The 15,166-nt window shown below is 30.8% G+C and overlaps 1 protein-coding gene across 1 annotated transcript; it reads right to left on the bottom strand.

Annotated features, from left to right (window-relative positions):
* Window positions 1–10,149: 10,149 nt before the first annotated feature.
* Window positions 10,150–13,508, bottom strand: LOC114386359. Its single transcript, XM_028346358.1, has 3 exons — window positions 12,990–13,508; window positions 12,436–12,783; window positions 10,150–10,999 (listed from the first exon to the last, which is right to left on the bottom strand). The coding sequence occupies exons 1-3, from the start codon at window positions 13,299–13,301 to the stop codon at window positions 10,505–10,507; spliced, it is 1,155 nt and encodes a 384-aa protein (XP_028202159.1). The 5' UTR covers window positions 13,302–13,508; the 3' UTR covers window positions 10,150–10,504.
* Window positions 13,509–15,166: the final 1,658 nt, after the last annotated feature.

Below are 15,166 nucleotides of genomic sequence, written 5' to 3' on the forward strand. Positions count from 1 at the left end.
ATTGCAAAGTCATCAGGTTATATAAAAAATCATTAATTAGACTATTTAAATTTAATTTTAATATATAGTATCCAATTTCATAATTCTTAGTAAAATAGATAAATACATATATCTCTTTTGATTTACATGAAGGATTACTAGTTGACAATTATATTGATCCCTTTCAAATTTGGAAATAATTTAACGTGATTTTTTTTGTGATTTAACGTAATTTAAGTGGACTCTTCTTGATTATTAATATCATAGTCGTTACATATGCTTTTGTGATTTAACCAAGCAAAGCAAGGGGCCATGAACACTTTTCGCTTGGTTGTGTTTAAAAAGGTAGAAAACTCGGTGGGAAAAGTGGGTTGGGGTTTAGTGTTCTAAGGCCCTGTTTGCTTGAGCTTCAAGCATCCTTATGGGTTACAAATGAATATATTCCCCATATGAATATATTCCCTTGCTAAGGTGAAGTTATGGGGTCCATCTTTATGTAAAATTCCAATACTTTTTACAAAGTCTCCCTATCACCTCTTCACCAATCTCTCACATCCCGTACTCGTTGTGCTGTCTATCGTGAGAACCATGAAATGGATTATGTTGGAAACACCCTCCTATTACATCTCTTTTAATTTTATTTTTATCATATTCCTTTCTTGAATTTAATATTTTGGTTCATTCGAAACGTTTGTATCATCAAATTTAATATCAGTTGAGTTTTGATTCATTCAAAATGTTTGTCTTATCAAAGGGTACACAAGTAGGTTAAATTTCTTCATATATAATTTCTTTAATTATAAATCCTTAAAACAAAAGAATATAAATATTTTGACTAGAATATAACTAAATTTAATTTTAATCTTCCAAAAAAGCTTTTTGGTAGATCTAATCCTTATAAATTTTAAAAAGTTTTAAAATGATCTATATCAACGTAATGTGATATGTATTTACGTATATTATGATAATCATTATTCTGAGGTGAATGTCACATTATATTTAAATATGTATCAGGTCATCAATAATAAGTAATGGGGTCGAAAAATAAAATTATGAAAACTAAAACTAATAATAAAAAGTTTAGAAGATTAAACCTAAATTTAACTAATGTTTCATGGAGCTAAAGATATGTTTTAAAAAGGAAATATACATATTAGATCAACTGCATAATTTAATCCAGTTAAATATTTGAGATCATGTATAACAAGAATTAAATAATATTGTATACTGTCAATTTTTTTGGATGAAACTGACGAATTTCGTATCTTCCAATCACAATATAAATAACTTTTATCATTAGCCTGTGATGTATGATCATGGGAGAATTTAATTCATTGATAAACAAGTTCATCAAAATTTGAAAACTGATCGAGAAACTCCACATAAGAGGTTAGATTGGTAGCATAGCAATGCAATCTCGTACCAATTAACTTCTCAAGTTTGATGGTATTTACTATCTATATATGGTTAAATACATTGTATATATACAAGGAGCCTACAAAAAAAAAAGTACACAAGGGATGTTTGGTAAAATTACAAGAGCGTATGAAGCAAAAAGTAAGGATGGGTGGAATACGTACACACCACACATAAACTGGAAAGGATATAGTATATAAATTTGAACCCTAATGAATACTGGGAGGTACATTTTAGAAGATAAAATATAATAATACTCATTAATTAAAAAAAATATTATAACTAATTATAAAATTATATATATATATATATATATGATTTTTATTATAGATTTCTAATGAATAATTATGAGTATAATTTATTCTTTAGAACATCTTTTTACCGTAAAAGAATCAAATCTACATATAAATGTCTTCCTTTGAGGTTATGATTAATAAATGATGAAAAAAATGAATATGGGATTAATGCATTGTTTATGTTATCAAGCCTCCGATAGAAAAGGGGGAAAAAGTGACATTACATTAATTGTCATAATCAGGGCTTTTAAACCTAAAAAGTAGTCAAATGAACTTGGATTGGATGGTGGATGGTATCCCAAGTAAGACAGAACCACGTGGTGGGGTTAACAGTAAGATGCATAGAGTTGTGCTGCGATACCAATGATCATGTGGCTCGCTAAGTGATTCTGTAGTCATCAATATCTCTAGTGAAAACTTCAAAATCTAGCTAGTTTATACCATATAAAACAATTAATATAATAAGGCCACTAAAATATTAACAAATATGATATGCAAATCAAAGTTTGACAAATCTTCTAAAATCGATTCGTTTTCCATAACTTAAATTCTCTTTTAACCGCTTTATATATATATATAAAAATGTCATTACTTATGAATAGACGTGACAATAAGCAAATTTTGCTCTCCCTTTTCAGATTCGCCACCATCCCGTTAAGAAGGAAAAATAAGTATCAAACTCTACCTTTACTAAAAATTAGGAAAACACGTCCTATTCTCGTCTCTAAATATAATTTTGCCCATTTTTTAGATTAGAAAATGTGTTTTAATTTTTCTGATCGATATTTTTTTTCAAATAAATTTATTCAAATGAATAATATAATATAAATATAAACTTTTACAGTTTCAACAATAAGAAATCACTTTTCTATAATTTGATTATTATATAAAATTACTTTATATTGTGACTTGCATAAGTAATTTTTATAAACTTAATTACCTTTATGATTAATTAACTATATTTGTCTTTTAACTATATTTGTCTTTCTAAGAATGTCACTCTAGGAAAACATTTTTAAGAAATATTATTTCCTAGGAATGCTTTCAACCTTTTTCCAATTTTTGAAAAATTATTTCCATGAGAAGAAATGGAAAACTATTTTTTTTTAAGTTGAGAAGAAAGGTTTAATAATATTAAAAGATTACAGCACATACCCTTAGTTCAGTCAATACATGATTTTTTATATATATTTTTTAGACATGAAAAATAATTAAATTTCAGAATAAGAAATACTAATAAATATTCTTAGCATCTATACTTATAATTTTTAAATTAAATTTTTTTATATAAAATATACTACTTACATTTTTTAATATTATACTTTTGATTCTTTAAAAATAATCAAGGCACTATTACTCAATTATTTAAGAATATTGTTACTGTAAAAACCTTATATTTTAAGAACTTATTACATTGATGATTCGGTAACTCTACATTATAAAATTAAAATCAATGACTTTTTGTATTTTCATAAAAGTGAAAATTGAATTATAATTAGTTAACCTACAAAATTTTTCTAAATATGATATAACTTTGATTTCTCATTATTCTTGGAGATACATAGGAGGAAACGAGCCATTGTTGTCCATTTAAAAAAAAAATTGTTTTAATTTATACTAACACAGTTGAAGTGAAATTAGACTCAAATTTATTGAAAGAAGATATTAATTATGAATGAGTCTTATGATGAAATAAATGTAGTTGAAAGGAAATATCCTATTAAATATGACAAGCCGACTATCATAGTGAAAAGAAAAGTAGATTGAGGTAAGATAAGACAGTATTTTGCCATTAAAAATCTGTGACGTTGGCTCATGAATTTATTAACCAACCAAAAAGGCATGGCTTTTCTCTTTTGCACCAACAGAAAACACGACAGCCCAAAAAAGAATGAATATTGGGTCATTTCCATTATCATATGGGCCCATATTAGTGTTACCTGTTCCTTGATGATACTCATTGGGCCGTCAAAGGACACCAACTTTGAGTCATGGAAACTGCTTGGGGGCAGTTTCTAAAAAATGCCGAAAATACCCGTATGGGTAATTTTTGTTACAAATAGGAGGTTTGATTTTTCATTTCTACAGCAGCCTTTTTTTATTTGCAAAACCTCACACCCTTAGTGTGAATTGTTTTCATTAGCTTTCGTTAGTCTCCGTTTCTGAGATTTTTTTGTCTCCGGTGGTATATGTGCGTTGTTCAAGAGGATATGTTGAAGTTGGATGGTTATTCATCGCAGAAAAAGAAGAAGTACGTAAAAAAATTTAGAAACATACGGATTGTCAATCCGTATGACTCATATGGATCATCAATCCGTATGGCCAAACGGATTGTTGATCCGTATGACTATACGGATTGTTGATCTGTATGAGCTATACAGATTGTCAATCCATATGTTTCTAAAATTTTTTAAATTTTTTAAATCTGCATGGATTAATAATTAAATTTTAAATTTTGGTTTCAATATTTTTTATAACTACCAAATTTAATATATTTTTAAATTTGATTTCAATCATTATCTTAAATTAACAATCTTATCATATTTTAAATTTTACATTTTGATTTCAATATTTTTTATAACTACCAAATCAAATATATTTATAATTTTAATTTCAATCATTATCTTAAACTAACAATTTTATCATATCTTAAATTTTAGTTTCTATATTTTTTATAACTATCAAATTTAATATATTTTTAAATTTGATTTCAATCATTATCTTAAACTAACAATCTTATCATATTTTAAATTTTAGTTTCAATATTTTTATAACTATCAAATCAAATATATTTTTAAATTTGATTTAATCATTATCTTAAACTAACAATCTTATCATATTTTAAATTTTAAATTTTGGTTTCATAATTTTTATAACTAACAGATTTATCGTACAATTAAAAATTATGTTCAATATTTTTATAACAAATTTTAGTTATTAAAAAATTTTATTTAAATATTTTTTGTTACTAACAAATTTAAATTATTTTTAATTATGATTTCAATCTTTTTCATTAGTAACAAATTCAATATCTTTTAAATATTTGTTTCGATTTTTTTTAAAAATTTAGACAAATATGATATAACAATACTAAAAATTAATTGTTTCACCAATCTAATCAAATCTTAGTAATAACTAATATATTTTTTTTATAAATAAATCAATACTTAACATATAAATCAGAAAAATTATAAAATTTCACTAACATTACAAAACAACATTACACTACAAAACAATTTAAATAATAATTGACAAATAAAAAATTAAAAAAACAAATTTAGAAGAAAAAAATTATTCAACAAAAAAAAAAAACTCATACTGATGAGCAATCCGTATTCATACGGATTGCCGGGAGTTTTTCCAAAAAATGTCATTTTTTTGTTGGAGAGGAAAAAGAACCACAACGGCGTGAGAAGTGGAGGAAGAAGAAGGAAAGAAGAAAAACCACAGCTGCGGGAAGTGGAGGAAGAAAAAAAATCGCAAATGGAAGAAGAACCACAAGAGGAAGAAGAACAACCGCAACCACGAAGAAGAAGAACCACAACGATGAAGGATATCACGAGGAGAATGAAGAAGATCATGACGTGCCTGAAGGAGAACGAAGAAGTAGAAGGAGAACGAAGGAGACCACTCCAAGGAGGAAGAAACACAGCGCAAAGAAAGAAGAAGCACTGTGACGGACTAAGAGAAAGACGAAAGAAGAAGAAGCGTCACGGGAGAGAAATGAATAATTACTCATAAGGACGAGTCACTTCAACTTTTTATATCAAAATGGTAAAGAACATTTTAACTCTTTCACCAATATTGTCGGGTGTCCAACAAATCTGTTGGGTGTCCAAAGCAACACCATTGAGTCATTTCCTTCCATATTGATCCTTTATTTACCTAAATTTGTGTCTTCCTCTTTTGAAAGTATCTAACTATGCATACCTGCATGTATTTGCCGAAAAGCAAAAGTTACAATCCGAAAAGATTTAATCAAATACTTTATAAAATACGTATGTGTCTAAGCTTTTGAACAGGATTTCGATCTAGCACATAAGTTAGGTTTAACCCTATGTATTCCAAGCTGTGTCTGCAAAACTTTCCCTCATTTCAACAACTTTATTTGCATTCTTGACTTTAACTTTTTTTTAAAGATATTATCTACTATACCAAATTAAGAAAAGATTGATTCACTTGTTACGATAAAATTGTTTATTTATAAGATAGTACATTCCGTATCCGTAGACCGTAGGGTAGATTCGGAAAACATGAATCGACTGCAAGGAAAGACATTCTAATTATCAAAATTGCTATGCCTGATAAACGAAACTGATTTTACTATATTATTAACTCGTTTAACAAGTTTTCTTAGAAAGTGTTTGTTTTAAGTACGGAATGAGAAAATAATTAAAGAAAATTAAGTGAGTGACTTTTCATGAGAAATCATAATAAAGAAATACTTTATCAAAGATCGAATGATACTTTTTCAATTTTGTTTTTGATCTGGAAACTTTTATGAACGTTATAGAGAGCAGATCACGAGGAAATACCTTTTTAATTTGTAACGAAGTAGATTCATTAAAAAAAATGGAAATACCCCACATATTCATATGTTTCTGTCATAAAAAATAAACCTTTAATCAATATGCACAAAAACATGTTTTCTATCAATTTCATGTAATAACTTTTTATGATAGATTTTTTTAACTTAAATAAATATTTGGGGTTTTTTGGAGGGGAGGTGGCAGGAATGCGAAAATTAAATTTGATCATAATAATGTTTGTCTCATTGTCCAATATATGGGATTTAAATTGCTTTAACTTAGGATTCAGTTCAGTAAAATAAAATAAAATAAAAAAACTTTAGGATATGATCCCACCTACCCAAACTTGTGTTGTTTTCCATTTTTATCAATATTATTTAATCTTTAAAACAACCATATGACTTTTGTACACCAGCTATAGGAAAAGAATGATATGACATATAACCCTAATTTTCATTTTCCCCCATAAATTTTCGTACCCTTCTCTCCTCGATACAAGCTATGTGTAGTACTGGAGGATCATGATCATTTACACTTGGGAAAAAGAACAATGCATGATAGATCCACTTTTGGAGTGTGTGGGAGGAAAAATGAAAAAAATTGAGATAAAAAAATTGAAAAGAAATAAAGAGATAGATGTAATAAATTATTGTCGAATATTACTTCAATCCAATGAGCATTGGATTTACTCTTGAGGGACTTGTCATGAAATTCCTATGAAGCGCTAGTTAAAAAAAAGAAACATACATGTATATTGTGTAATCAAATGATTGATGTATAATACTAAAAGTATAATAAATATGTTACAAATTGAGACTTAACTTGTTAACTGCGCCTTTTGATGTCCTTGTTGACTTTCCTATGCAAGGAACAAAATCATATAACAACATTGTTCCTAGGACAGATAATAAGGAACTGTCAATGATGATTGCATTGGAAAACAATTAGTTATAATGGAAACACAAGCTAAATGCATTTATAAAATTTTACTTACTTTTTCAAGTAAGCTCTTAGGTATATCTCTTTTTGCTACTACTTCAGCCATCTCATATTGTAACCTTGACGTTCATCATGTCTATCCTTTACACTGTGTATGGACTGAGGCTCAAGGAATCAATATATAAGACTGCTTCATACCATGGTCAAGTTTAAAATATGACATGAGAAGGAGATTTGGATTTATAGCTGGGTTTGTCAACAAGAGACCTCTCCCAATTAGGAGAATGAGTAAAAAATAGAAAACAAAAGTGTAAGCACAACAGAAGGGTGAAGAGCCTTTATTCTCCTAGTTTTTTTTTTATAATTATAATGAAAAAATTGAACACTATCTCCTAAGATAACCATATGATAATAGAGTGGAACATTCCATTCTGCATAGTACATTTCAGTGAGAAATAATGCATTGCATCATACCACACAACTAGCCAACTTCTCTTTATCTAAGTAAATTGCTTTTGTGGAAATTGTATAAGTAAATAGGCATATAGTGGCTTAAAAGACATTTACATTACATCTAAAGTCCTCCAAGATCTCATTTATATGGCACAATGAAGATAAATAAGAAAAACTAGTAAAAACCTTTCTAAAACACGCTTTCGACAAACTATTATTGGATGAAATACATTATACATGTAGGTTCCACCACTCTAATGAAACCTATAAGTATTTCATCTAATAATAAAATCGGTGATGGAAAAGAATGTGTTGGCGAATGTATTTCTAGCATTATTCAAACATAAATACCTCTGATTTATACTTATATATGCATAAAAAAATGAAAATTCTCTCCAGCATTCTTCCCTCATTTCCAATAGTCTGGCCAAACCTAACTTCTCGTATGTAGTAGGCTCCTCCATTAACCTGTTCAGCTGTTATGCAGGTTAATCAGTTGGAGAAGTGTATTGCCAACCAAAATTAATAAACTTTAAATATCTATTGAGCTCAATCAATGTTACTATGGTCTAATTAATGTTATTCTATTATCTAATTAATGTTATTTTCTTTCCATTATTCTTCTCTATGCTTATCTGTTATTATGGTCTGATCATCCATATAATGTTTAGAGGGTGATGCATTGAAAAATGATTATTTTCTAAAGAGCCGGGGAAGGGTATCTTAATAAATTCATTACTAGAAATAGATTGACATTTATTTAGCCCACGAATTTTTACATCTCTTATCTTAATGTGGTTTGTTATTTTATTTCTGCAAAGAAATTTGGGGGAAAAGAATAAATAAACTAGGCCCTTCGTGCGAGAAATCAAAGATAGGGTAATTCAGTAGATGCGGGTGGAAACAGAGGTTTCATTAATTAGAGAAAATCTACTACAATATATTATAAGTAGTTTTGGCATGCTAGGCCCCAACATCATTACATTCTGGTTTCATCTTTTTGTATTGAATTGTTTATTTTTCTTGTTATCTTTTTCTTTGCCTTACTCTAAATTTCACACTTACAATTCTTTATCTCTTTCTTCTTCTCTTTCTTTCTTCTTATTGTTTAATAATTGAGTTTGCATTACTTAAGTATAATCAAAGTCCCTATGGATTCGACATTTGGACTTCCATTTTAATTTTTACTACTTGTGATAAATTAATTGGTACACTTGACAACGAGTTAACAATTCACATAATAAATTAGTATTGTATGATCATTCTATTTAGCCTGAAATTGAAGACAATAATAAATAAATTAATGAATGTTAATTAATTACATTTAAGAGCATAAGCTTTGGAGAAATAGGAAGTCTTGAATTGGTGCAAGCATCAATCACAAGTAATGGAAGAAGATATAACAAAAAGAAGTAAAACACATAATTACCTGTGAAGTAGGTTCACCCTGAATGTCCCTAACTTGCATGGTGACTAAGCTGCTTAGACCCGTCCTCTCAAAATCAGCCCTACAAAGAAGAAAAATAAAGTAATTATACGACATAGGAATGATTTGACATTCTACATAACTTACTAAAAAAAGAGTATTATTATATTCGATGTATAATGCATTAAAATTGGTAAAGCATTAAAGAGAGTCAAAGATCGAACCTTATAGAGAAGTTTAAATGCAACTTTGGCAATACGAAGGCTTAAGACTAGAAAAAATAATATTTACCTGGATTAATTACCTCTACGACCAAAACGAGGTTCCCTGACTTCGACGCTTTCTCAAATAGAATCTGAATCTCTTTCACTGCCTCGAAGAAACCTCTCCTTGACTTCACTTTTGCAGAGTCACTACTTTGTTCTGAAAGTTGGACCAGTGCTTATCGTAGACGAGGGCTTGGTTGAGGCGGCAGTCGTCGTTGAGGACCTCGATGATGGTGTAGTTGACGTGGTTCTCGAGTTTGAGGAGGATGTCGAAGTTGCGAAAGCTGACGTCGATGTCAATGGTGACCACAGAGAAGCCCAGACGATGGAGGCTTTGGGTTTGAGTTTTTTAGGGGTTAGGGTCTTTTGTTGTTCCACTGGAGGAGAGGGGAATGGAGGCGAAGGAGGAATGTGGGGTTAGGGGCGATGGTGATGCTGAAGAGAAGGTGGAGAGAGGGTAATGGGAAGATGAAAGAAGGAGAAAGAGAACCGCCAGCGAGAAGAAGAGGAACGGACATGAGGTTTGTGAACAAGAGAGGAACGGTTGCGAGGGCTAAAATTAAAATTGTCCACATTCAAAGACAGTTTCGCAAAAATCACCTTTGAAATATTTACAATATTTATAAAATTGTCACCGTTATATAAACAAAAATGGTTATTTGACGACCGTCATAAATACCGCGTTGTAGAAAAGAATTATTTTTAGTAGTGGGGGCATTAGAAAAGCACAAATAAGTAAGCCATCCGATTCCAGGCTTTAGCAATTCATTTCCGGATACAAATATTAGAAAATGCAATAAATATTTTCTGGTGAGAAATATTAGGTAAAATGTAAAACAAAAAAGTTATTAAAATGGCATCAATGATCAATATCCCACCATTTATCCAAAGGAAGTACATAATTATGTGCCATCATTATCTTATACCAGTTGACTACGTACGTAACAATTATTCCATCCCCCTCTTGAATTTGTCATTTGAGCTTAATGACATGACACACAAACTAACTACTTACTGGTCTCTAAAACCTTACATTAGCAAACAAGTAAAATTACACCTTCTCCCACCAATTCTTTGATTATACCACCCTCCAAATTAAGTAATATTACAATTCACATTGACAAGGAAAGATTAACAAAAAAAAAAAAAAAAAAGTAACCCAAAAAACCCCCCTAATAAAAAGTTAGGTTATTATCATCATCATGGAGAATTTATATTGTCAAAGATATCAGCTGGAGGAATGAAATGGTCCATGGAGAGTCCAGGTACATTAAACATAACATCATCAATGGTCCAAATCTCCTCCATCCGGGTCCGGCTATGCTGCATGGAGAGCTCCCCGAACCGGAACACCGTCGCGATGGACCGCCCTTGATGCGCGATGAGGACGCCATCAACGTCCCTGTAGTCGCCGATGCTGCTCCCTATGGTGGTCTCCCAGTACACCGTATCATTGTCCTGCGTAGGAACCCTTGTGAGGTGGGAGTCTTCTAGGTATATGAGGAGTCCACTCTTTTGGCAAAAGTAACCGTAGAGTATGTGCCTTATCACCTCTGCTGGGCCCTCACTTCTTTCAACCACCGCCGCACGATCGGCGGAGACCTTTAGCACGAAGCAATCGACGGTCCCGATTCGATTCTCGCCCAAGCATTGCGCGTTGGTGAATAAACTCGCTGTGGTCTTTGGATCCAAACCCTGTTTTGAACAGCAACAAAACACTTAGAAGATAGAAGAATTGGAAATAAAGGGAAAAAAGTATATTTGTGGTCATACTTTCCATTAAACTTGGTTTTGATACTTATACTTTTAAATCGATGAATTGATTCCTCTAATTTTTTTAAAATATATGAATTTAATCTCTCTTTAAATATGTGTTGGTAAAAAATTGCTATTAAATACTAAATTTAAATGTAAACAATGATTAAATTTGCGTGTTTTCAAAAGTTAGACACCAAGTATATATATCCATCGTTTCACCCAATTTCATGTGGCATTCACTAAGTTTTAGTGACTCTTTCTCGTAATAAAATTTATATTGGTCAAGACGATAAACATGTGAAAATCTTGAATTTTAGTTTACAATAATTTCTACTATTTTGATCGACTCGATGCCCTTGGGATGCCAAATAATTATGATGTTTGTGTAAGTTATCCGTATAAATTGTTTGCCTTTTTCTTTAAGAATACTACAACATAACGTCTATAACAGTCCCTTAAATGATAAAATTGAATTTATTTGGCCATTTTATGATTTATTTATACACTTTTTTTTAAGAAAGAAAAGAAAAAACTGTCTGTTCATAAACGAGCGGGGAAGGAATGATACGTTATCATATGCCAAACATTGCTGAAGAGTGAAACAAGTACAAACGAAAAAGGAAATTAATATTTAGGCATGAAAGCAGGGGCAATAATGCAGTGGGAGAGGGGAAGGACTGTTCATTAAAGTGCAAAATAAAAAAGGAAAAGCAAAAGCAAAAGGATAATTCAAGGTACCCTTAGCCACCTGCAATAAGTGGCAATCCCAAGATCATGACTCATGAGCTATACAAATAATCATAGATGACGTCATATTGACAGTCACGTGGCATGTAAGTATACTAATTCTTAAAGAAAACAAGTCCACATTGTAGGGTAAAGCAAGGGACAGTTTCTCCATCATTGTCAGCTCGATATATACCCTTCATATATTCCTTTGGGATTTCAATTTGTTGTTTCTTCAATCTTTATATTTGTTTGGTACAACATGCTTTGAACCCTAGGGCCATGTCCCCCCCAAGCCTCAATTCCATCAAATAAAGTCTACCCACCAAACAAAAGACCAATAGAATCGATGCACAATTGTTCAAATTTTGTTTGGTGCATATATATGAAAGAAAACTGTGAACAAAAACACTTTTATTTTATTTTATTTTTCTCTTTGTACTAGGACAAGTTTTAACATATATAGCAATTAAATTAAGTGTCATTCTCAATGTTCACTCTAACGAATCAGACCCAATAATTTATTTCTGTAGGAAATTTAATGAGGAGCTAGTTAATGAAATCTAATTTTAGGTACAATTTTTTTTTATAAACAAATGCTGGTAATTAGTATGTTATATATAATTAACAATTTTAACTTATTATACCTGAATAATGCGACGAAGGGGTCTCTGGGGGCCTTTGGCTGCATGTGTGCCTAGCCATGGTGTGTGCCGCCACACGGTCTTGCCATTGCTGCCTGCAACCACCTTGTGGTCACCAACCACCAACTCAAGAGACCACATACCAGGTAGCATCTGCCAAAGCACAAAGCAACCATTATCACTGCTTCTTGTCCCCAAACACTTGACATTTTTCCCAGATGAAATCTCTGTCTCACAGCAAATCATCTTCACCATCCCAGTGGCATACATGTTCTTTGTGTCCTTTTGTTGTTTTAGGCACCCTGTGGCTGCCAAATACTGCTGGATAATGTATTTGGCAGTTGAAGTTTCCTGTTTGAAGTCACATTAATGGAAAACGTGTCACCTAACCATACCATACCATGCACTGAAATGGAATTAATAGTACCATACTCTAAAATCTTAATAGTTGATGGGGAAGCAACTATAGTCACAATGGGGTTGCCAAGACATTTAAATTAAAACTTTAATTTAAGTTTGGTCTAAAGGGAACATTTTGAAGTGTAGAGAGAGCTTACAAATGGGGTGTCTTTGATGTGAATACTAAGAGTGGGATCATGTGCTGAGGGAATAGGAGCCAAGGGGCAACCCAAGACACCAAGCAACAACCTCAAATCTTGTGTCTTGGCATGAATGGTTCCATAGAATGATGATGATTGTGAAAAGCTTCCACCTGGGGAGATCTTCTGAGTCCTGAACCATTCCCTTATGACTTCCCAAGAGCTCTCTTTCTTGGTTCCTTCCTCTTGCATTTCAGGGCCAGGGCCTTCCATTAAGGGTGTCAAAGGCTGTGGAGCCCAACTCTGGCGCCAACGGGCTTTAGAACCCATATTTGGGGTATGTAAGAGAGTCTCAAAGAGTAATGATTAGGAGAAGGGAATTGAATTGAATGCAGGTGAAGATATATAGTGAGAGAGATAATATTGGAACACAAGAAAAAAGAAGAGGTATCAATGTGGATGCGGTTTGGGAGTTTTAAAAGAGTGTGTGTGTGTGTGTGAGTGAGGTGAGGGAGTGATGGGGAAGAGACAAAAGGGACAGATTATCTGTTCAACAGCAGATAGAAGACATTATTATATAATACAAACTCGCATGTTGGGCTGTCTATTTGCTTTATTCCACTTGCTTTAGGACTCACTCTTGTCGTTACATTTTTATACTGTTTAATTATTTCTTTTATTCTCTCGAGCTAACCCATTCCCCATGCCACCATAGGTCCCATGGGGATTGGCCTACCACCTTTGATCGATTACTAGTAGTATCTCTTTCCATCACCAAAGTTTTCCCTTTTTTCGATATTTGAGTTTTTGGAGCATAGTATGTTGATAACTTGTCATGTGTACTATATGCTTGTTGATTCTTTGGTTATACATAATACTACAAGTCATGTGTACTAGCTACTTGATCATTTCAGTTGCATATTTTTGTTGTAAGTTGGATTTTTTTATTCGTTTACGTTGTTTATAAAGGTAAAGATACTAATTATAAGCAATTGTGTGCATTTTCATTGACAATAAAGAGAATATATACAACATTTTTCACCACTAGAAAAATAAAAAATAATGACAAAATTTTGTGAAGGAATATAATCATTCACAATTGATGATCACAATTAATGACGACCTTTGTGAGGAATTTATAAAATTTGTGACGATCAAACATATATTTCAATCAATTTGATACAAACAGGGAGGGTGGATGGCCTTCAAAAATTCAAAATTTAGGAATTAATTTTAATTATCTTTTAGATAAGGATATTGATACCACACTAAAAAAAAGAAAAATATTATAAGCTTTTACAAAATATATAAGTTCATGACAAAAAATATATATATATTTAAGATTTTACAAATTACAATTACCTTCTACATGGTATTTTTATTTTTATTGTTCCTATTATAAAAAAAAAGTATTTTTCCTTTTGTATGTAACCAAACAATTCTGGATTGTTGCACATTTCATTTTTAATGATTTAGAGGAGAAGGATAATAAAGTGATAAAAATTAGTATTAATTTATTTTTCATATTTCTTATTTTCATTTCAAACAAAATTATCTTATGGGATCAACATCTATTTTTTGTGAGGGAAATTTTCTTTTTATTAAATATGTGTAAGTAAAATAAATAAATAAAATACTTTATGGGGGAATTGTCCCCCACCTCTCTGCATGGATCCGTCCCAGCCTTTATGTACCCACTAGTTTTAAAATTTTGGCACAGTTCCTGTCTTACGTTTTCCTATATGCATGTACGTCGAAATTTTTTATAGATATAGCAAAATTCAAATGCATTTTATATCAAATTATAAAATATTAGATATAGAGTGATTCGTATTTATAAAAGTCTTTATAGTGATTTAATTTATTAGTTTTTTTATAACTTTTAACTGATTTTCTTTAAAGAATTTTATAAAAAGTATTTATAAATATTCAAATACATTTATATTTCCAATTTTCATTTTTTCTAAAATAATTGTATTTAAACTTGTAACTGATTCTCTTTAAATATTTTTTATATATAATTTTCCCTAGTTTAATTACGCGTGTATGTCTTAAAAAAGTAAATGCGTTTACTTTTAAATATATTTAATTAAATTACAAAAAAAATTAATTTATCAGTGAGCATAGTACCCACTATACCATTTCTAATGAGACGCAAAAAAAATGATTGAGCTATACTGAAAAATAGATATTTA

Source organism: Glycine soja, chromosome 15 (assembly GCF_004193775.1).
Source record: "Glycine soja cultivar W05 chromosome 15, ASM419377v2, whole genome shotgun sequence".
NCBI classification, from domain to species: Eukaryota; Viridiplantae; Streptophyta; class Magnoliopsida; order Fabales; family Fabaceae; genus Glycine; species Glycine soja.